This window comes from Capsicum annuum, chromosome 3 (genome assembly GCF_002878395.1).
Source record: "Capsicum annuum cultivar UCD-10X-F1 chromosome 3, UCD10Xv1.1, whole genome shotgun sequence".
Classification (NCBI taxonomy): domain Eukaryota; kingdom Viridiplantae; phylum Streptophyta; class Magnoliopsida; order Solanales; family Solanaceae; genus Capsicum; species Capsicum annuum.
In genome coordinates this window covers 100,374,722-100,397,839 of record NC_061113.1, presented here as the reverse complement: position 1 = coordinate 100,397,839, position 23,118 = coordinate 100,374,722, and the positions used below count along the sequence as shown (strand labels likewise).

At 34.3% G+C, this 23,118-nt stretch overlaps 3 protein-coding genes and 1 long non-coding RNA gene across 7 annotated transcripts in view; 2 read left to right on the top strand and 2 right to left on the bottom strand.

Annotated features, from left to right (window-relative positions):
* On the top strand, positions 1 to 2,342 carry LOC107855394. The gene is made up of 3 exons (XR_007052972.1): positions 1 to 20; positions 542 to 1,295; positions 1,672 to 2,342. It is a non-coding gene; the product is annotated as an uncharacterized LOC107855394 (long non-coding RNA).
* LOC107863631 (protein SINE1) overlaps positions 1 to 6,777 on the top strand; it is a 14,576-nt gene extending 7,799 nt beyond the window's left edge. For all 4 annotated transcript variants that reach the window (XM_016709652.2, XM_016709650.2, XM_016709649.2 and 1 more), the window contains exon 3: positions 6,114 to 6,777. In XM_016709652.2, coding sequence (XP_016565138.1) covers positions 6,114 to 6,590 — 477 coding nt within the window. In that variant the 3' untranslated portion in view covers positions 6,591 to 6,777. The remainder of the gene's footprint in view (positions 1 to 6,113) is intronic.
* Positions 6,778 to 6,890: 113 nt separating this feature from the next.
* LOC107863633 (protein NDH-DEPENDENT CYCLIC ELECTRON FLOW 5) lies at positions 6,891 to 8,824 on the bottom strand. Its single transcript, XM_016709653.2, has 3 exons — positions 7,968 to 8,824; positions 7,401 to 7,856; positions 6,891 to 7,308 (listed from the first exon to the last, which is right to left on the bottom strand). Exons 1-3 carry the CDS (start codon positions 8,478 to 8,480, stop codon positions 7,114 to 7,116), a joined length of 1,164 nt encoding a protein of 387 aa, XP_016565139.1. The 5' UTR covers positions 8,481 to 8,824; the 3' UTR covers positions 6,891 to 7,113.
* A 155-nt stretch (positions 8,825 to 8,979) lies between these two features.
* LOC107863634 (photosynthetic NDH subunit of subcomplex B 2, chloroplastic) lies at positions 8,980 to 11,263 on the bottom strand. Its single transcript, XM_016709654.2, has 3 exons — positions 10,681 to 11,263; positions 9,790 to 10,230; positions 8,980 to 9,350 (listed from the first exon to the last, which is right to left on the bottom strand). Exons 1-3 carry the CDS (start codon positions 11,095 to 11,097, stop codon positions 9,156 to 9,158), a joined length of 1,053 nt encoding a protein of 350 aa, XP_016565140.1. The 5' UTR covers positions 11,098 to 11,263; the 3' UTR covers positions 8,980 to 9,155.
* Positions 11,264 to 23,118: the final 11,855 nt, after the last annotated feature.

Sequence of the window (23,118 nt, the reverse complement as noted above, 5' to 3'; positions counted from 1 at the left end):
GATGCCTCAGCCTTCACGCGGTGAGTTTTCAGTTTCCTAATCTATTCTTTTACGTGGTTTGATGCAGCATTAATTTCAGAATGAAGTGATAATGAAGATAAAAGACAATGGATACCTTATTGTCTGAAAAGGAAACTTCCCTTCTTCGTTGTATTTTGAATTGTTGAAAGCCTTACTACAAACACATGAAACTTTGAGAGATTGAACAACTTGAAGGACAATAAGTTACACATTAAACTTTGAGAGATTGAACAACTTTTAGGACAATAAGTTATCTTTCATGTCTACCTGTAAGATGTGATGATCTATTAAGATAACAGAACTAAAAATATGAATCCTGAGATAACTTGGTTGTAGGACCTCGAGTTACTTAGGCATCTCATCCTTGAGTTTGAGCCGCTAAACTTATGAAACTGTTTTGTCTAAGACCATAGAATGGGAGCGTCATTTTGAATTCTATAAGATGATTTTTGATATTCTGTTGCAACCTTTTCAAACCAATGAATTTTTGTAAATAACAATTAGGAAAATGCTCCTGCAGGTATGTCAACAGGGCAATGCAGTCTAGACATTCAACGTCGTCTTAAGGCTTATAATCTACAGGAATATGAAGCTGATTCTGATAAGCAGTTATGTGGTCATGCCACTGATTACAACTCAGATACCCGCGGTCCGATGACTAGACCTCAAAGTTTTGCCCCTCTTAGTTGCGGAGAACCAAGACCAGCTGAATTTGGACTTCCCTTCTCCTCAGCAGAGAGTGACGCCTCTCTCTATACCAGTGAGAGGTATCAGGTTTGAGGGACCAACCTGTGCCTACAGTTCTAGGATTGCTCCAATACTTCGTATGCCATCTGGAATTTCACCACTGCAGAGTCCAGGTTCGGGTACCCCTTGGGAATCTTCCTGTCAGGCGAATCCATTCCTCATGTTAAATTGTGAAAGTAGGAGCTCTCAGCAGTTGCACTCACAGAGTGATCAAAACAACAGTGACTCGACAGATTACAATGAGGGTAAGAGAGGACACAATTCTGAACCTACACCTGATTGCCAACGCTTTCCATCTGCAACTGATCAAACTACAAATAGCATTTGCTGCAATGGTGATCTAAACCATGCTCATCTGAGTTATGGAAGCAACGGAAACATCACACTTCCACTCAGCAAAACACCAGCAGAGTATAGGAAAGAAGAAAGCTTTCACGCTCCTGATGGAAATTCTCATCGATCTCAAAGAGAAGCAGCTCTTACAAAATTTCGCATGAAGCGGAAAGATAAGATGCTTTGAAAAGAAGGTATATCAGCACCCATCATTTGTCTATCAAAAGCTCGTATTGTATTTGACGAATCATTATCTTCACCTTGAAATTAACTGGCAGCAAGACTCAATCTTGAAAATCACTTCACAGAAGAACAAAAGATCCTGTAACTTGTAAGCATAGCATTTCTCCTCTAAATCAACCAACGGAAAGACAAATAAGATATCAACAAGACATACTGGTAGACAGTAAAGCCCAGATAAATAGAACTAATTTTTACTAACAGTTGTTAAAAACCATCGGCCAATTTATGAATGATCATTTTTGAGTTAATGCATTTTACTTTCAAATTGAAAGTTTCAATGGTTCTGTCATTGCTTATCAATCATTTTCGTTTGTGATTGGCTCGCAGGTAAGATATGAAAGCAGGAAAAAATTTGCTGAGCAGCGTCCCAAAGTGTCACGACCCAATTTCCGAGTCATGATGGCACCTACCACATCCCACCGGTAGGTAAGCCGGTACCATAATCCGGAGCTATTGCAATGGGTTACCTTGGTAAGAACGTCCAACTTGGACCCTATATGTGAACACAACATATAACAACAACATTTCACAACTAAGGACAATCGATATTCAAACACAAATCCCACGACCTGATAGTATTAATACAAGAGCTTCTAAACTTGACAAGAGGACTTTACAATCTCAGAATCTAAAATGCCTTACACAATCTCATACATTTGTCTCGAAAGCAAAAGACAAATAAGGATAGAAGAGATAGAGGGCAACTCGATCCCCAAGAGCTCACCCTGTCTCCGAATAGTCAACTCGTACGAACTAGCTCAACGGCGGCAACTAGAACCTAGGCCTGCACCAAAAAGGTATAGAAGTGTAGTATGAGTACCAAAACACTGGTACTCAGTAGGCATCATCGGCCGACTGAGCTCAAATATAATGTATAGACGATATAAAGAAAGACAATGACCTTAAAGTCAAGGGATAGGATCGTATCTGAATCTACTTTGATACCACTGTAACATCTGTACTATTAAAGCAATAACATGACATACTATTTCAATATACTCCATAATCACCATAACGACTGAGTATTATTTCGAAAGCATACAACCATATACACAATAGCAAAACATCTACTTGCCATAATCATCATCAACAATCTTTAGAACATACACACAAGAACTTACCATGACGTCCCACACCGCCGGAAAGTACACGAAAGAGAGCAAAACAAAGAACTCATCACGGCATCCCATACCACCGGAGAGTACACAAAAGAATACAACCAATAATACCATAAAGCACAACTACTCCATCAATTTATCAAAAACCGCGGGTAGCACAACCCCGCCATGACTCATTACCGAAATCCACTTCCAAGTACCCATACCATAATTCAACATAAAGAAAGCAACATTGTCATAGCATAACATGTAATCATTAGTTCTATAATTCATTGATAAATACCGCAAGGTCCATACTAATTAACCTTATCTTTTTCAAAAGTCAAGATTACAAGTCTTAAAATCACTAGTCATCAAATTGGGGAAAAAACTATAAGCCCCCCATAGTATAGGTTATTCAACTATCATAAGGCCATTCTTTAATTAGCATCATCATGACATGAGTTATCAATTAAGACATCTCAACTTCACATATTAGGAGATAATTTAACTATCCATCACGCAATACTAGATCTATCATCACCAAGCATGTCACAACCTTAAGGACTAATTTCCATATTTTAATAGAGTAAAGTCCACCAACTAGTTTACTAGGCTTCTAGGTTCCAAATAACAATCATATATTTTAGAAGTAGCTAATCATAAAATAAGCCACCTTACTAGGCAATATTTCATAATATAATCTCTTATTCAAGTCAAGTATATATATTAGGTTAGCCCTTGAATTTTTATGCAAATTTACATATAACACTAAGCCTTAACTAACTCAATATTAGGCATAAATTTCCTCCAGTAGCTAGTTTAGCATCAAAAAGGGTCACACCTCTTATATAGTGATTTGGAACAAGAAACAATTAATAATTTACCAATAGAGACCTCATAATTCTATCACATAGGCGGTTGGCCACACACGGCCTAACCTTACAAATATCAATGCATGTAAGTAAATTTGCCCCACATGGCATCAAAATGTTCTTACCTCTTCCGGATTCACCGGGCATCATCACAATATCAACATATTCTGCCTAATTCATTGAGCATCATCATAACATCACACATTCCTCCGGACTCGAACGGGACATCATCATAACATCACACATTCCTCCGGACTCGAACCGGACATCATCATAATATCATGCATTCCTCCGGACTCGAACCGGACATCATCATAATATCACGCATTCCTCCGGACTCGAACCGGGCATCATCATAATATCACATATTCCTCCGGACTCAAATCGGGCATCATCATAATATCACATATTTCTCCGGACTTGAACCGGGCATCATCATAATATCACATATTCCTCCGGATTAACCGGGCATCATCATAGTATCAATAATTCCTCCGCATTTACCGGGCATCATCATTGTATCAATATTTTCCAAGACAACAACATACACACATAAATGGCCCCAAATCAATAAATATACACAAGTTCACAATAATCGAGTAATAGAGATGTAAGATGCATAAACCATCACACTTTATTACTAGTCATCATCATGGCATGTGAGTAGAAGCATAGGCATGAGTATCTAGATGAAATACACAATTACCATATTTCCTTGGCTATCCATAACACGGTAATAAGACAACAATCAAGACTACACATTTTTCAACCATCGACCTTATTCATAAACCGACAACCGGGTTTAACCCTTATAATCTCAATAACATAATTTAGACGCTTATCAAGTATCTAGGTTACCAAGGAGTTGCATAGTTCAAGCTTAAGGTGGGTCAAGTCCCACTTCTAACTCCCACTAATAGTAAAGTCACTTCTACAAGACAAACTTCTACCCGGATTTAGGCTAGGTTATCTAAGTCACACCATAAGGGCTTATCAATCCTTACTAAGCATATAGGAGAAATCTTCTTCAAGTATTCTTCCTAAGACAACCCAACACCAAGGTCATCTCCTATCTAGGCATTTTATATAGGTCAATACACTCCTAAGGATAGAGAAGTATACCATTCATGTCTACTTAGACAACTATAATGTTCACATACTAGTCATGAGACCACAATTAAGCTAACTAAGTTCCTAGGCTAAGGGTCAAATATTATACCTTACAAATCCATGGCCTATAGGAATTAATAAATCCCAAGTTTACCATTTAATCAACTATTGTCTGAATTCCCTGCCCAATTTCGCAAGATATCAATGATTACATTACAAACAAGCTTAATCTATACTACGGGTAAGCCTAACCTACCTTGAATCCAAGCAACTCACGAACCAACGAACTTTCCTTTTCTTTCCGAGAAGCTTCCTCTTCCACAAGCAATGCTATCAACAATATAATATAAGCATTACAATAAGAATGAAAATACCCATTATAGCATCATTGTGCCATGGGTTTCAAATAGACACCAAAACCCCAATTAGGTTTCACCCTTGGAAAGGAGTTTCCAAGACCAACCATAGACTAATTATCTTTAGGGAGTTAAAAACCCTCAAGAAATTTGAGTCAAACACTCAATTTTTGGGGATACAATTGACCACAATGATTTAGGGTTTTGAGTCAAGAAATAATGAAATTAATATCAAATTAGAGGAATTTTTACCTTGGATTTGTAGTAAAAAGATGGATTACACAAGTTGTTTAAGTTTTCAATCAACCCACAAGACCAATTTTTGAGTCACCACTTTTTTAGGGCTGCTAGGGTTTTAATAGAGGTGAAGAATGCTCAAAATCTGTCAAAAGCCCCTTTTTATACGGTTTTAGATGGGCCTGCAAGATCAAAATTTATTTTTAACCTTCCGAACTCATTTGGACTCCGTTTTTCACAAACGATCTATGTAAACCCACTAAATTTGACATTCCGGACGCATTGGTGAAGTCGAATTTTTCTTACGAGGTCATTTAGACTACTTGTGGGTCCCACACCCCTATATTTCGATATTTGACTTTTTGACTAATTGGTCGAAATGAGCTCGGGTGCTATGGGATCCGAACCAAGGGTCTATCTATCCTAAAATTGATCTTACATAGATGTTGGCACAGTCGTAATTTGCATGCGAAATTATTTTACTGAAATTTCGTTCGGCGGCCGTTTGGAATCGACGAAGACTTCCAATTATAAAGTGGTTCTAAAAACCAAACGAACCGTCAGGTAACCGAACTATAATTCTAGCAAGTCACTAATGACTTGGGATGACTATGGAGGAGCTCTATCGGCAAAATAAGCAAGAATACGGCGAATGACCCGAAGGGTCATTACAAAGAGCTGATATATCTAACAAGCAAATATATTTATCAAAACTACAGGGAGTCTTTAGGAGCTAAAAAACTACCCTTTGTATTATTGATGACCCGTAGATACAACTTTGTTGTTTAAGTTGCAAAGGAGATTAAAGAAATAAACAAAATAGATGGTTCCGTCTAATGCATCTGCCACAGAACTAATTAAATAGCAATGCCATTCTTAGAAGTAAAAACTTTGATGTATATGATTTTCTCACAGAGAAATTCTGTAATTGTTTTAAGTTAAATAACAAAGTTTTATGGGATTCCAAAACATAAATGGAACAGGCAAGTAAAATCCTTGACACATTGAATTTATGTGCTTCTAGTATGGTGTACTATTTAATATCTATTTAATGGCTGCCCTAACATGGTTGACATTTCATTTTTTGTGCTCAGAGGTCACGTTCTCATGTTAATGTCGAAAGTGTGAAGATCTTTGCAACGCCAAGAAAACTTATTCATCTCCTTCAGGATGCCAATGATGTGAACTCAGACGTTTCCGAGAGCAAAACCAGCAGGTTTAGGAGTCCGTCCTTGTGCAGGTGTGAACAAAGTCCACAAAAGTCTGAAGTAAATGGCCTCTTCCATTGTAAAAAGCGTGAGTATAGAGATGGGACATCTTATGATGGTAAACACTACCATCTGAACTCCGAATCAGTATCTTCAACAGAAGATGCTCAAGCTAATGGAGATTTGCAAGTATCTTCAAATGATGTTGCCCATAACGGAACAGAATCTCAAGTTGTCATTCCCCAAAAAGGCTATGCTTCTCGCATATTGATTTTTGGTATCTTAGCTGTACTTTTGGCAGCAATCATACTTTCGTTGTGGATAGGCAATCAAGATCAAAGCTTCAACCTTGTTCCCACCTAGAATATGTAGTTGGTCTTCTGTAATACATCCCACTCTTAGATAGTGGGTACTAAATAGGGACCTTCACTATCGTAATTTTCTCATTGAGGATTGATCTACTTTGCTACAGCACTAGTATCCGATCATCAAAATTGATTATTTGGATGCTAGTATGATGCTAATTGAAGTCTTGCTTTTTCGAAAAAGATATTGCTATTGCATGCACTGTCAATAGGCTTGGTTCTTCACATCTGTTTAATTGTCCATTTATAAAAAAATTGTTTTCTATTGCTTGTTGAGTAAATTGATTACCTGAGCAGATGAATGAAAATAATATTTGTAAGCTTAACTTGAGTTAATGAGGGGAAACATGGACAGTGGGACAAACATACCAAAGTTTTAAACAACCAAACAGTATTTATAGCTAAATCAAGTGTATCTGCTTGATTTATTGTTTCTGTATGGTAATGATGTAGCCATCTCTTGATTTGCTGTGAGAAACTCTGTTCTGTCTGAGAACAAGTTGATCGGCTGGTTCAGAACTTCACATATTTGGGTTATGCAAACTTTGTTTACCTTTCCATTCACTTTGAGATTCTACGATTATTGGTTGAAGCAAAGCGGCTTGCCCAACACATATGTATGAGTATCTGCCATAACTTTCATGTCTTGAGCCAGGACTCAGCAAGTACACTTCTTTGAACCCGTCACGTCCTACTACCACTGAGTTTCGTCTTCCCTAGTAATGAATAATTATCAACATGTCAAGATCAATTAGCAGCTAGAATTCATAAATTGCTTAATACTTATTCATCCATGAAGATAGTTTACCCGATCAATGAGTACGAAGTTCCTAGGTGCACTTCTATAAATTTTGCTCATTTCATCAGTCAAATGCTTGTAGTTATCTGTTTCTTCACCCTCCAACTCTTTTTCTGCTTCTCTTGCAAATTTCTCTGGACTTCGATTTTTGGTACCCCAGCTTGAGAATATTTCCCTAAAAGATTTCTTAGAAGGCTGATTTTTCGTCTTCCCAAAGCTGGGAGGAAGAATACTGAAGTTAGCTAAAATTGGAGGCTTGCTGAAGAAATCTGACCCTTGCAGGCCCACTGCGTAGCTGGCTTCTGGTGTGCTTACCGTCAGATGGCTAAGAACTGAACCCACCATCCGGAGGCTTGCCATACCTAAATTAGTGATTTTAATCTCTGAAGTTAAAAGATCTTGCTGCAGAGTAACCATATACTTAGCTTCAATCTTTCCATCTGAACCTGTGCAGATCAATTCCACCTGCACCTCCAACAAGTCTAACCATCCAATTCAACAACATACTAGGCACTTGGAAACCATTCCTTAATAGTAAAAGAGAGCTAATTAGCATCTAAAAGAAACATAAGGCACCTGAATAGATCCTTGAGGGTCTCCTTTGACTTCATGAAGATCCCAAGAACTTGGTGTCCATGAAAGACCTTCATCGTTCTCGCAGTTGCAGGTGAGTGAAACTCCTCCTTCAATGACTGGTGAACCATTCCGTCCTTCTGAGACAGTGGTATGCAGCAACTCGATTGTGCCTCCATGCCACATTTGAGCTTTGTATGATGTGATCAAACCACTTGGGAGCATCAAGTTAGCTATACTTCCATTCTCCAACGCCATGCGGACAACACAGCTGTCATTAACTCCTGTGAAGGTGACTCCATGTCCACTGAACTCACTTTCCAAGTATTTCGCGTCGATGAGTGGGTAAGAGATTGAAGCTACCTCTGGCAATGGAATATTTCTTGTTAAGCTGCTGTAGTGGAGGGGACTGCATAGATTAGGAGGAAGTATGGATATGCTTTTGCTCGGGGATCTAGAAATGGGAGAATGGGAAATTATATTTGGAGAAAGGAGACAAGTGTTGATGGCAGCCATGCCAAACAGAAGAAAACAGAATGGAGTGAGGTGGTATGTGAAGATGACCTAGTTCTGTTATACTTGTTCAATGATATGATATTTCCCAAGTTGTATTTGGATAAGAAGAAGAGTAACTTTTGGTTGGCTATGGTTGAATATTTGAAATGGTTTGGGGATTATGCTCCCTTTTCTGTGTGTAATTTTGGACATATCTTGATATGATATTTTGGGTGGTGGCTCCCTCTCTTTTTCAGGGTAGGATTTATGGGTGTAACATGTGATTCTATTAACATGTCTAAGCGTATTATTTAGCCCCTGAAATTGCTACAGTTGAAAGAATATATCTCTAGCTCAACCATCCTCTTAACAATCAACTCACTGAATTTGCTTGCAAACCAAGGAAAAAACAGGACTAACAAGTGTGCGGCGTGCCCCAAATCCATTTGTATTTTAGAATTCTCAGATTGATAACAACAATTACTCTTCAGGCGAAGCAAAAACAGAAAAAAAGAACGTCTTTCCAAGCGATGGTGCAATAACTTTTTCTTGAGGAATAACCAAGTACATTTGGCATTGGATAACATTGCAGTTTCTTGACAAAGAATTCAGGAGGTACAGAAAGCTTGTAAAATAAAGCTGTATGTAAAAAGAAAAGAAAAAATTAATCGAGTCCTGAAGATGTAGAAGGCAAAATCATAGATTATCATGCTCAATAACTTGTGCTCCTCTCCACTCTTTACCAGGATTCACAACTAGAGGAACCAACATTGAAGCAGGGCCTGTGCAGATAAAGTAATCCTTCCCATACTTTTCTGAAAATGAACCAGGACTAGATAAGTAAATATCTTCAAAGCCCATACGTATTATCCTGAAGAAGAGCTCACGACCCTGGAAAAAAACATGAGAAAGATTTAAGTTTTCTGCTGTTTCGAAAGATAGCTTTTCTGCACTTTATTCTCTCCTGAGTTAGATAATATAGAAAAAGCTGCCTGCTGTTTTTGATGACTTTATTTCTGCACTATACTCTCTTGGAACAGATAATTAATGTTGTGACAAATTTGTTCTTAAAATGCTAATATATAGAGATCAAAAGCATTAAAATGACATCTCTTTATGTTGAAATTTCAACTACTTTATACATCATTTTTTCATTTTTTAGGGTTGAATTAAATCCAAGACGTTAGTTTTATTAAGATGAGCATTTACAAACTAAAGGAACATCAACCATGAGTTATAAAACAGCATAAACTAAATATTACTTCTAATACTAGAAATAGTGAGCATCATAACCATCTACTTAGGAGAGTCTTTATTTTGAATGTGATACCTGATCGATTGTTTCATATTTTGAAGGTATTGAATTATAAAATTCCTTTGCCTTTTCTTCTGGTGGAACACTGTAAAGTCTACTGAGCTTGTGCTTCAGGACAGTGATGGGCACATCTTGAGTCGACCACATACCAGGCTTCTTCTCTGGTTCCCAACCAAAAGAGAACATATCAGGATCTTCAGTTTTCATAGCTTCCCCTGGAGATAAAATTTCAAAGGAAGAAGACAAAGGAGGATGTGTGCAATAAGTGCAGCTCCGGAGTCCTTGTATTCCTGTCCCCACTCTTGTCTTAGACTTCAAATGGCTTAGGATAGCAGTCGTTAACTTGACAGGCTTTCGGCCATTGTTCTTCACTATAACTGCTGTTGCCATGCTCAGTGGATAGAGCGACACCACATAGTTAATATCCAGAGTCCCTCGGGTGCAGCTCAATTCAACCTGCCCATAACAGTGGCAGTTGGAAGTCGTAATTATTCACTTTTATCCCTTCTAGGGCAGGGGGGAAATCAGCTCATGAATATGAGAAACTATTTAAACAATGACGATAGCAGTGCTATACGGGGATAAATATATTTTCTGAACAAGGGATGAAGTCAATCAAGTTAAAGGATCAAGAACTCTTTTAGTTTGTTGAGGAGAAAGGTAAAAAAAAAAAAAGGATCAAGAACTCTTTTTGTTTATTGAGGAGAAAGGTAAATAAAAGGACAAGAAATTCAACACAACACATTCTGTATTTATGACTAAAATGCTGGTTGATAAAGTTATATACATTGATAATTAAGTGTTTTTGAGTTCATTTAGTGAAGAGATGATGGGGCTAAAGACTGTAGGCCTTGTTGAATCAGTGGACAATCAGTCATGTACTTATTGCTACTATAAAGTCCATACCTGGAGGGCATCAATAGAGTCAGAATCAACATCTGTGACAGTCCATTCAGAAGCTGTTGTGGGTGCTGTTCCTTTAGGATTAGGCTCCACGATTTCATTGATTACTAAACCAATACCACCTCTGGAATTAGAAGAAGAAGAAGAAGATGGAGGAAGGGTATAAAGAACTTCCTCAAAGCCATCATCTTTCCAATGAACTTTAGGCTTGTAAGAAGTGATGTGGGCATTGGATATCTGTAGCTTGACGGAACTTCCATTTCTAACTGTCAGCTCAACTGTGCCTGCATCTGTAAATTTGATGCCTTTACGACCAAATTTCGGTTCAAGATTCTCAGGAACACAAGTGATAGTGCTGCCTGAAGCTTTAATTACATTAAGCTTAGGTAGAGAAAGAGATAAAAGAGCTGCAGCAGCCATTCTTAACCACCAACAAGAAGAAGAAATAACAAAGTCAAATTTTGGGACCTTAGCTTTATCTTCCACAAACACACAACAGTGAGTGCATACTGGCTAAGCCTAGCCCCACTTCGTCCTTTCTTTCTCTAAACAAACTTGGACATTTTCCACCCCTCTTTTTATTTTCTCAAGCTAAGTGTAACATAGTTTTATTTAAGCCAAACCCATCGACAGCCCCCTGAACTTCACACGATTTTTCACTTTGTCACTTCAAGTGGACGTTGTTCACTTTTGACACCTCAAGTAGCTATAACTGTGTCATTTTGACATTTTTCGCTGACATGGCATGGCGAGTGTGTAACACTCGCCATGAGCGTGTGAAGCTTCTTATTTATCCGAAAAAATTTAAAAACTATGCTTCTTCTTAATTATTTTTGACCATTTTGTTTATTATTATTTTTTGGTGGATATTTCAATATTGAAAGTTCTTTTCTTGTTCATCAGTGGTGAATTCATTGGCAAGGTAGAGGTGAGCAACACCTTTTACAGAATATTTTTGACCATTTTGTTCATTATTATTTTTTGCTAGATATTTAAACATTGAAAGCTTTTTTCTTGGTCATCGTCAATGGCGAATCCACTAGCAAGGCATAAATGGGCAACACTTTACAGAAAATTTTAATTTCTCCGAGCCTCATTCTTCAGAGCTAAAAATTTCTATGTAAACCCGAAATGAATTTTCCAACCCAAAATAATTATGGGTAGTGATTATTTTCAGCAAAAACAACAACAGTCAGCGTATCATCATCAGGCCGGAATTCTTGACGGAGAAGGAAATGATTCCGGTGAGAATTTTGTAACCCACGATAGGTCATCGAGTTTCGATGCGGATTCTATGTTTATGGCTTTGTTGAACAACAGTGATAAATCTAAGAATCAATTGCAATCTTTGCGGGTATTTGGAGAAGATGATGTGGGGTATTTATTTATTTATTAATTTTTTATTTAAGTTAATTATTTAAAAATAGATTTTTTGAATTATAATTTATTTAAAATTATTATTTTACACAAAAACGCCATATGGCTTTTGTTAATTAGTCGTATGTCATTTCAGCAACGTGCGTATTACACACACTTGATAAAATCAGCTAATTATAAAAAAAAATGTTAAAATGACATAGTTAATACCTACTTGAGGTGTCAAAAGTGAACAACGTTCACTTGAGGTACCAAAGTGAAAGATCGTGCCAAGTTCAGGAGGCTATCGATGGATTTGACCTTTTATTTAATAACTAGTGTACTTCGCCCAACATTAACATAAGATTGAATATTAATCTCATAATTTTATTGAATAAATCACTTTTATTAATCAAACATTCTTTTATTATTTTTACTAAATCATTGAACTTTTACTTTTTCAAACAAATATGACCATCTCTCTTGCACAAAGAAATTTTGGAGAATATATCTATTGTTATAAATGTACCGTATATAGTGAATGTCTACTTTATTATATATAGTGAGTGCCTACTTTACCATATATTGTGTATGCCTATTTATGAAAAAATTACAAACCCCAAGGTTAGTTTTCCCCTATAAATAAAGAGGTTTTCCTTCATTGTAATTCATCTCTCAAGAGAAATAAAAATTACTCTCTCTTCTCTCTCTACTCTTGTTCTTTATTATTTCATAATACGTTATCAACACGAGACTCTGCCAAATAAGGTGAGATTATAAATCTAAAGTAATTTCAAGGTTAGTAATTTCTTATGTTATTTGTCTTTTGGTACTAATAATATAATTATTGTTGGATTTGAGAAAAAATTTTGGTTTGAAACCATTGATGTGTTAAATTTATTCCTCAAGAATAATATTATCAAAAGGAATGATAATATGTTGGGTTCAAGTCCCATTGATTTATGCCTAAGATGCATTTATATGGATAAGACGTTAGGATTGAATCTCAATGCACCATATCGATGAAATTATGATGGCTAAGGCAAAATAATGGGTGTCTGGTGAAAAGTTAAACATGTCTCATTAAATATGCTCCATTCCTTGAATTGAATGTGGTAGCAATAAATCATATGTATGCCTCAATTTGCTTTTGTAGTAGCTATCATAATTTGATACGCTTAAGGCATGGTTATATTCCATTCTTGGGAATGAGAATTTCGATTATTATAAATACAGATCTATATCATGGGGTGAATGTGACTGTATATACACGTGAACGTATTCTTTATTGTGAAGATATCACAATCCACCTCTAAAAGAGGTAGAATAATTGGAAGATTGAATATCTTCAAGTTACTGCAGTAAGAAACATGAATGTGAAAAGTTACCCAAGCATGATAGAAATCACATGCCATAATAAACTAAGAATTTATTATTTATTGATACAAAATTCATGTCATAGTAAACAAGAAGTTTACTAAAGTAAAAGCTACATGTCATGGTAAATTTGGAGTTTACTAGTACAAATAAATTCATAAGTTGACATGAACGATTATGACATCCTGAAGATGTGTATATTGAGTATTAACCATAGATTGACGAATTCAAAAATTCTTCATAAACTTTAATGTTGCTTGTTCTCATGATACGTTGGTTGGACCGACTAATTTTGGGATTGAATTCCTTAAAATTTGAAAAGTATAAAAGGTGAATAAGGGCCCGTTCACCTATCATGTGATCTATAAAGATGCATCAATAATATAATTACTATGTATATTTATTGTCAACCTGCAGTTTGACATTCATAAAATTACTTGCTCAATAAAATTGAGTCAAGAGCATAATTTTTAGATTGTGTAATCAAGACAATTCATCTTGATGGTGATGGATGAACATTGAATGCTTTCGATAAATAGCTAAACCATTGCTAATGAGAACAAACCTTTATGTGTTGGCTTGAAATATGATATGTTGCATACAATAGCACTTGTATGCATTAGACCAATAAATTATGATTAATTCCCCCTCAATGTTAGTTCTGAGTCAGGAACCACACGTTGTCCATCTAATAGTTTTGTTGTGCGGTATATGATTAATGAATATACCATAATGCACAAAGGTAGATTCCTCAAAGAAGATGGGGGATGTGTGTGAGTTTTTCTATCATAAGGGGGAGATTATAAGCAGCTAAGAAATATGTTAGGAATTATCATCAGATCCTCTTTAAAAGATAATTCAAGTCAAATGCCAAAAACATCTCATATTAAGCTGCAAGTGCTCCTATTTTGTGTCCCTAAAGGACAAAGTCTATGCATGCGTGAAGCATGGTAGACCAATCGGTTCCAAATGAAATAATCCTTGAAAAGAATAAGGAGCAAATAATCATAATAAGAAGGCAACATGTTCTTGAAGAGCCTACGACATAACACTTCATGAAACCTTAGGATAGGTTCAGGTACCTGAAAATAATGAGGTAATGAGATCTCAAAATGTTATGTCGCATTGTGAACCGATACGAAATAATATATCATCAATATCTTTGACACAATATTGACGTAATATTGTGAAAGATTAAGAGGATTGGAATTCTACATTTATTTAAGCATGCTGATGTAGAAACATTTATCAAGTAACATGAAAGAGTGCATCTTGGTAAGTGAAAACTTATTTGATTTGCACTCCATACACGTGAAGATGTCAAACATGAAATTTTGAATATTGTCACTTGACAAAATATATCTTGCAAATACAACAAGGCCCGATATAACCTTTTCGATTAATTTGTTAGCAAGGTATAGTTTTGCTCCTACTAGGAGACATCGAAATGAGATCTAATACATGATCTTATATTATTATAAAGATTGCAGTATCGATCTTATTGATTATACTGATGCTGGGTATTTAATTAATCCACATAAATCTCAATCTCAAATAGTCTATGTGTTCATATGTGAGGATACTGTCATATCTTGGAGATATACAAAACAGTCTATCGTAACCACTTCATTAAACTATGATAAGATAATAGATATTCATGAAGCTAGCCCAAAATGTGTATGGTTGAGGTTTATGATACATCTCATTCGAGAAAAATATGGTTTATGTGACAATTTACCCATTATTTTATACAGAGATAATATAGCATGCATAGCACATCTTAATAGAGGATTCATAAAAGGAGATAGAACGAAGCACACTTCATCAAAACTTTTCTACATATATGAGCTATAAAGAATGGTGATATTAACGTGCAACAGATTCGTTCAAGTGACAATGTGGTTGATTTATTCACCAAGTCTCCTCCAATTGTAGCTTTTAAGAAGATGGTGCATAATATCGGGATACAAAGATTCAAGGATGTAATCATTAGGGGGAGTTAATACGCACTGTACTCTTTTTCTCTTACGAGGTTTTGTCCCACTAGGTTTTTCTTGTAAGGTTTTTAACGAGACAACCTATATGCGTATTATCTATCAATTAGACATTCAAGGGGGAGTATTATAAATGTACCATATATAGTGAATGTCTACTTTACTATATATAGTGAATACCTACTTTACCATATACTGTGTATGCCTATTTATGGAAAAGGTACAAACCCTAAGGTTAGTTTTTCCCTATAAATAACGAGGTTTTCCTTCATTGTAATTCATCCCTCAAGAGAAATAACAATTACTCTCTCTTTTCTCTCTACTCTTGTTCTTTATTATTTATTATTTCATAATATCTATGATATTATTACCATATATTATCAAATTAATAGACATTCATTCCTTCAAATGTCTTTTACCTTATAAATGGTTTGCACAGAAAATAAAATAAAATTTTATAGGTGTAAATAATAAAATATGAAAATAACTCACATTTATTTCTTTTCACATGAAATTTAGTTATTTACTATGGAGTTAAAGATTTTTTTTTATCAATCAAAACTTCATCCAAAAGGTAATGATGTATTAGTTACCACCACTTAAAATAGACTTTAAATACTTTAAATATTCTCTGAGTCACAATTACTTCAACAAATGTCAATTCAACTTAACAACTTCCTCATAAACAAAATCAATCCAAACACAACAAATACACACATTAACGAACCTTAAAAAAATAACACAATTAAAATTAGGGAAATTGAAAGGAGAAAGCAAACAAACTCACTAAGCACAATTCAAGCAATTGAAGCCGAAACAAGACGTCAAATACAATTCAAAAGTATAATATTTCAATTAAGAATAACAATGAAAATGAAATGTAGATAAGAAATTAGATGTAAATAATAGCAGTTGGCACTATAATTTTTATTGTTTTCAACTGCAAAGGTCTAAAACATACAGTTTAAAAATAAATCAAAAATCATGAACCATAGAGAAAATAGGACCAAAGGAAAAAAAATATCTCGATCAATAGTTAAGTAGTTGAAGAAGGCTACAATTTTCGAAATAGAAATACATATGAGATTAAGAAGAGGGAAAGAAAAAGTTTAGGGGAAAAACCCACTAAAGGTAAGTTTGGAAAGCGACCCTATAATTAGAATTGGTGTAATTATTAGGATGAAAATTATCAGCCTAGTAATTACACATCCTAATAATTACAATGTCATGTCTGTTTGTCAAAATGTAGTTACAAGTATACAATTTGGTTGCACAAGTGTAATCATGGTTATATTTGGTCTCATGCTAGGTCGTTCGACTATTGAGGTCATTTACCTCGTGAGAAGATTGGTAGAGCAGTTCAGGGTGAGGAAGAAGGACTTGCACATAGTGTTAATTGATCTTGAGAAGGCATATGGCAAAGTGTCGAGAGAGAATATGTGGAGGTGCTTGGAGGCTAGAGGGTGCCTGTAGCGTACACGAGGTCGATTCAGTACATGTATGACAGAGCAAAGATACGTATGAGCACGGTAGGAGGATATTCAGAGACTGTTCCTGTTTTGACAGAGTTGCATCAGGGATCGACTCTTTGCCCATTTTTATTTGTCTTGGTGATGAATATTTTGACGGGGTTATTCAAGGGGAGGTGCCTTTGTGTATGTTATTTGCTGATGATGTTGTACTGATTGACGAGACTCGAGGAGAAATTAATAATAAGATGGAGGTTTGGAGACACAGGTCCGTGAGTAGAACAACTCTAAGGTCGTAGATCATTAAAGTTTGATTTATTACCAGTTCATAATTCATACGGAGTAAAGGATATTGATTTAGAAGGCTCTTTATGCATCTCCCCAGAAAGAGATTGATAAATTTGTCTGTGCCATCATGGACCTTGTCATATCCAACACTGTTCTATTTCTTCTTTCAGCTACACCATTTGTTAAGGTGTATAAGGAGTAGTTAATTGTCTGATAATGCCTTTTTCAATACATAGTTCTTCAAACTATTTTGATAAATATTCACGATCACTATCGATTCTTAAAACCTTTATATTTTTATCTAATTGAACTCTACTTCATTCATATAACTTTTGAAGCATTCAAGTGCTTCAGATTTATGAGAGATCAAATAGACATAATCAAAGCACATGAAATCATCCATAAATTTAATAAAATATAAAGCACCACATCTTACCCCTACATTCATTAGACCATAGATATTCATTTGGATTAATTGGAAGTTCAGCTCTTTTAGCCTTCCTAAATGGTAAATGTATAATCTTTTCGACAAGACAATTTTCACAAGTTGGCATTTCAAATTTGGAAAAATAACCTAAAAGTCCTTTCTTTGTCAACCGATTCATTCAATGTTGCCTTATATGACCCAATCTAGCATGTCATGTAAGTATATCAATATCAGAATAACATGACATTACACAATGGTCAACATAATAATCATAAGTTGAAGGATTACAATCTAAAATAATAAAGTGATCATAACGATGACCAAAACCATAAAAAAATATTATCTATAGTTATTCTTACACCATTGCGACTGAAAAACAAAGTGAAAATCAACATCTAAAAGAACAAACATAGTCACTAAGTTTCATTGAATCTCGAGAGCATATAGGAAGTCATGCAACATCAAAGACCGACCTCCATGCAAGTTTACTTTGCAAGTGTCAAACCCTTTGAATTCAAGTCTTGAATTATTTCCTACATAAAAATACAGGTGAAACTAGACAGAACTCCACAAACGTTTCTTGATCTCTACTCACATGGTCGGTGGCTTCTGATTCTACAATCTACATAGGATAAAATTCAGTTAATAAAGCAGTACTACAAACATATGTAGCACTTAGTGATGCATTTAGAAATGCTACCTTTTTCTGCTTAGAACATTCACGAGCAAAATGCCCTAGAACTTGGAATTTATAGCACTTCATCTTGCTATTGTATTTCTCCTGGAAAAATATTTTTCCCTTCTTGGAATTTGACTTGTTCTTTTTCTCAGGAGGCTCTTCTTCGGTCTCTTTACCCTTCCCTTTCTTTTTCTAATTCTTCTTACGCTTGAATCCTAAAGACTTCTTACCACTTGATTCTACCATAAAGGCATTAGAAGTAACTTTAGCAGGCCCAACCCGCTCATTTTTAAGTTTAATAAGACAGGTAATATTAGAAAAAAATTTAATGTTATCATTGTGGGTTAAATTAACCTTCGAGTGTTCCCAACTATTGGAAAGAGACAGGGTTACTTCCTGAACCTTCTGCTCATTTGAGAGAACATGACCAAAACTTTTGAGTTATGTTATCATATTTGACATCACCCTAGGGTATTGTCTGATGTTTGGATCGTGATGCTTCTTATAAGTGTTAAACTTGATGGTCAACTGTCTAAGGCGGGTGATAGAAGTACCCCAATGTATTCCTCACAAGTGTGCCCAGATGGCATGAGCAGTAGAAAATTCCTCATACCCATGAATAAGGTCATCAACTACAACACTAACAATAATTCTACGTGCAATGAAATCAGCCTTTTTTCAAGCCTTATAAGCTTCAAAGTCTCTTCTGTGTTGTGCAATGTTACCCTCTTCTGGATGACATAATACATGGTTAATATCTTCAAGAGCATTTTGTTCTGCCAGTACATACCATATTTTACGACTCTAAATATCATAGTTGTCATTATTTAGTTTTTCTCCTTTGTTTAAGTCAACAATTATGATTTTTAATGTCATGTATGTTATTAATAGAAAATCACGCAAATATTTTATCAATTATGCATGCAAATTACACATTCAAGCAAATCATTTCACATAAAGGTTTCATGTTTAGTGTAAAATCTAAAGGACACTTAAGACTCTAATCATCATCTACGAACTAAATATTTAACTAAAATTAAAAATTAATTTCTTAATGCGTATTAGAATAATAGCTTTCAATTAAGTCTTTGTAATCTCAAATAAATGAATGAAATTTATATAAAAGGAGAGATACAACTTATATGTATTTATAATATAAAATTAATAAACAACTTCAAGTTACAAGTCAATTTAAAGATGAAAATCATCGCACAAATATTCAAGACGACTTATATACACCCAAAAAAGCTCGCTAGACCAAATCTCGTGATAAAATTTAATTAATCTCTCGCTCGAGGGATCACAGAGAGAATTTACTAAAATAGCTAAAGCTTCTCAATTCGAGATTTCTACATAGTTTTTCAGTTCTACATGTTTTAATTCAAATAAATGAATAAAATTAACAACTGTAATACTAGGGGACATTTTAAAAGACTTAAACTCTTTTAGTTTCTTATGTCTTTTCCTTTGTATAACCCTCTCATTCTGTTATAGATTTTGTGTCATCCTAGGGCACTATTTCTTATGATCTCTCGACCTCAAAAATATATCCTTCGATGAAGTGCTCTTCCATTTTGTCTCTTTGATCGACATCCAGAACTCCCACTTGAAGTGATTCAAGTTTGTTCCCATGTAGCCATGTCTGAAATAGGAATCAAGAAACAATAAGAATGGTTGAACCACTCAATGATCTTTTGTGTCGCAATTTATTGTAGAAGGCAAAATTCATTAAAAAAATTATGGACCGATTAAAACAAAAATAATATCAAGATCAATTTTAACCACTTATTTAAATCATAAACATGTTAAAATAAATAATTTAAGTGGTTACACAACTCCACTTAAAAAATAAGATCATGTTATAGATTTTGTTTGGAAAAAAAATTCAAAACAAGTCCTTTTAAAAATTATTGAAACTCACCAAAATTTAATAGAAACTTTAAATAGTAGCATACTGTTTCATCACATTTTTTCAAAAAAATACGACGGACTAATTTATTTATTTAGTTTTATCCCCCCCCCCCCCTAAAAAAAAGGAAAAAAAACTTATCAATCTCATTAAATTTGAGTGAGAAAGAGTTACTTTTTTTAATAAAAGAGGAAAGAGAAGAAACATAAAGTATATACGGTTCCCACTTTAACAATAGAGGAAAGTGAAGAAACATAAATTATATACGGTTCCCACTTTAACAATTACTATTTCTTCCTTTTTCTAAAGATATTGAGCACAAGTTCTGAGTGCTTCTTTAATTTCTCAAAAAAAAATAAAAGATAGGAACTTTCTTCTTTTCCTCTGCAGTAAAGAACTCTTCAATTTAATCTTTTTCACACAATTTTCATGGAAGATCAAAAAAGGAGAAATCAAAACACAATCACAGATCCAAAAAGAATTAAAAAAAATAATTATAAATATATAATCAGATCTGTGGCGCAATGGTAGTGCGTCTGATTCTAGATCATAAGGTTGCATGTTTGATTCACATAGGGTCCGAAAGCCTGATCTATATTCGGTGATGATTTCTTTCTAACAGGTAAGATCATATTCAATATTTCAAGAGTTTTCACACTTAAACTCGAGATTAACATGCAAAAACAGGGTAATAGATCTGGCTCTGATGTCATTGATAATATATAGAGCAAAATCAAATTGTGTACCTTAAGATGTTGCAGCGAAAGTTGTTGATGTTGCCATAAAAAAGAATCTCCCCAAATCGATCTTTGAATCACTAAGACACAAAGTTTAATCCACAAACTAAATGCTTTGTTTTTGGTGTTATCGTTAATGTGAAGAAAGAAATTTATTTTTCTGTTCACTGATTTTTGTTTTTGTTGTTTTTGTCACTTTAGTGAGGAAGAAGTACCAAAAATATATAAGGAACAAGTTCAACATTTTTTTATGTAACTGTTCCTCCCAAAATTTCAAATTTACAGATATATGTAACTTTTTCTTATCTTCTTCTCAGATAACTGAAATAGGTTGGGTCGAATCAGATCGGTACACATGAGCGATCCAAGACCCGTAAAATCCAACACAATCAAATGAATTTGGTGAACTATAAAAATCAAAACCAGTCATGGCTACAGTAGCCAAGACGTATGATAGTTGATAGTAATCCTGATCAAATATAGTGCAAAATTGGGACTGAGAATCGTAGACTCTGATACTATTTATTGCAATTTTCAAATGGGAAAAGCCATTAAAATTAACAAAGGAAAAGTAAGGTAAAGATACAAAGAATTTTTTTCAGTTTTTTCATTCAACATTTCTCAAAATAGCTTCTACTCCCGGTACTTATAGTAAGGAGTATAAGATTACATTTGTAAAGTAACAATTAACTATGGTTTAATATGTAATCTCTAAAACTTGATTGACTTGACCGATACTTAAAGTTTATATATACTAATTATATGTTGTATTTACTGCAATCGTAATGAAATGCATCAACACACTCCGTCATTCTTTGTCAGGTCGATCTAGTGAAGGTCTATTGTATATCTCAATCTTCTGCCGCTTTTGCTTTTTTTTTTTTTTTTCAAATATGCAATGTGCATTTGTCAGCTTTTTACATACCTCACATTCATTGATACATCAGGTTCTTCAGTTGCATTTATATTCAAAGATAAATATTTTGAGACTTGTATAAAAGAACAAAGTAATATAACTAATAAAGTTACCATTAATAATTTATATTTACAATTTTTTCAACTAATTTGATATGCATGATCTATATTATTTTAATCTATTATAGTATTCTGCATAAGTATTCTCCAAATTCAAAAGAAAGAGGTTATTGAGCAATCAAGTGTTATTTAAATCAAATAGTATTGAATATTAGAAAAACTAACCCTAATCAAGCACTATGTCCAGATGATGAGTATGAAGATAAGTAGGTCTATCTCACAGCTGTGGATTTGTATGTAGTATTTATACAATTTTTTTCCTTCCTTGGTTGTGCTTTATATTCATTTCTTATAAATAATTTGTTAATTTTTGGAGTACTTAAATCTTTGGGGAAGATAAGTGTCAAAATTTTGAAAAATATAGAAGGATTAAGGGATTCATATTGTTATTTATTTATTTATTTATTTATTACGTAAGATATATTATTGATTTGTTACCTAACTAGATAAAATGGAAAGGTGTAAATAGTTTAGGATGGTGTAATTGTATAAAAAGTAATTCCTAAATGTGTAAAGTCACCAATGCATAATCTTATATGATTTTGTCATTTTGATTGTATTTTTTTGTTTATCATGTAGGAAAACAATATTCTAAATTAAAGAATTATGTTAACCGATATTTCTATATTGTTTATATAAATTTACACATATTTAAAGTACAATTTTTATTTTTTGTACTTGTGAATAGTAAAATAACTAAACTGCTTCATACAAAAATTACTTCATATCAAGTGATAAAGTCTTTTCAGTTTTCAAATTAATTGACGAAAATGTTCATTTCAATCCACTGAATAAATATGTTCAGTCGTTACTTTCAAAAAGTTTCAGCTTGGTTGGCTTAGCTTCTGATAAATATTTTTTTGTCAATTAAAACGTCATTATAGCTATTTTTATCAATTAGTAGGATTCCATTTTAAGATCTTGCTTAGTTTCTTGAGCATTACTATGGCCAATTATTAATGACTATAGGCTGAGTCTTTATTTTCATGTCAAGTCTATTCTCTTTAGAATAATCATCATCATCCTACTCACCTTATCATGAGTACAAATACTCCTCCCTAGAAAAATCCTCTAAAACCCCCTGATGAGGAAATGTTCTCCAACTTCAAGGCAAAGCTACTACCAAATGAAATTTTTGCTCACAGTGACATGGGAGAGTGCAATGACTCT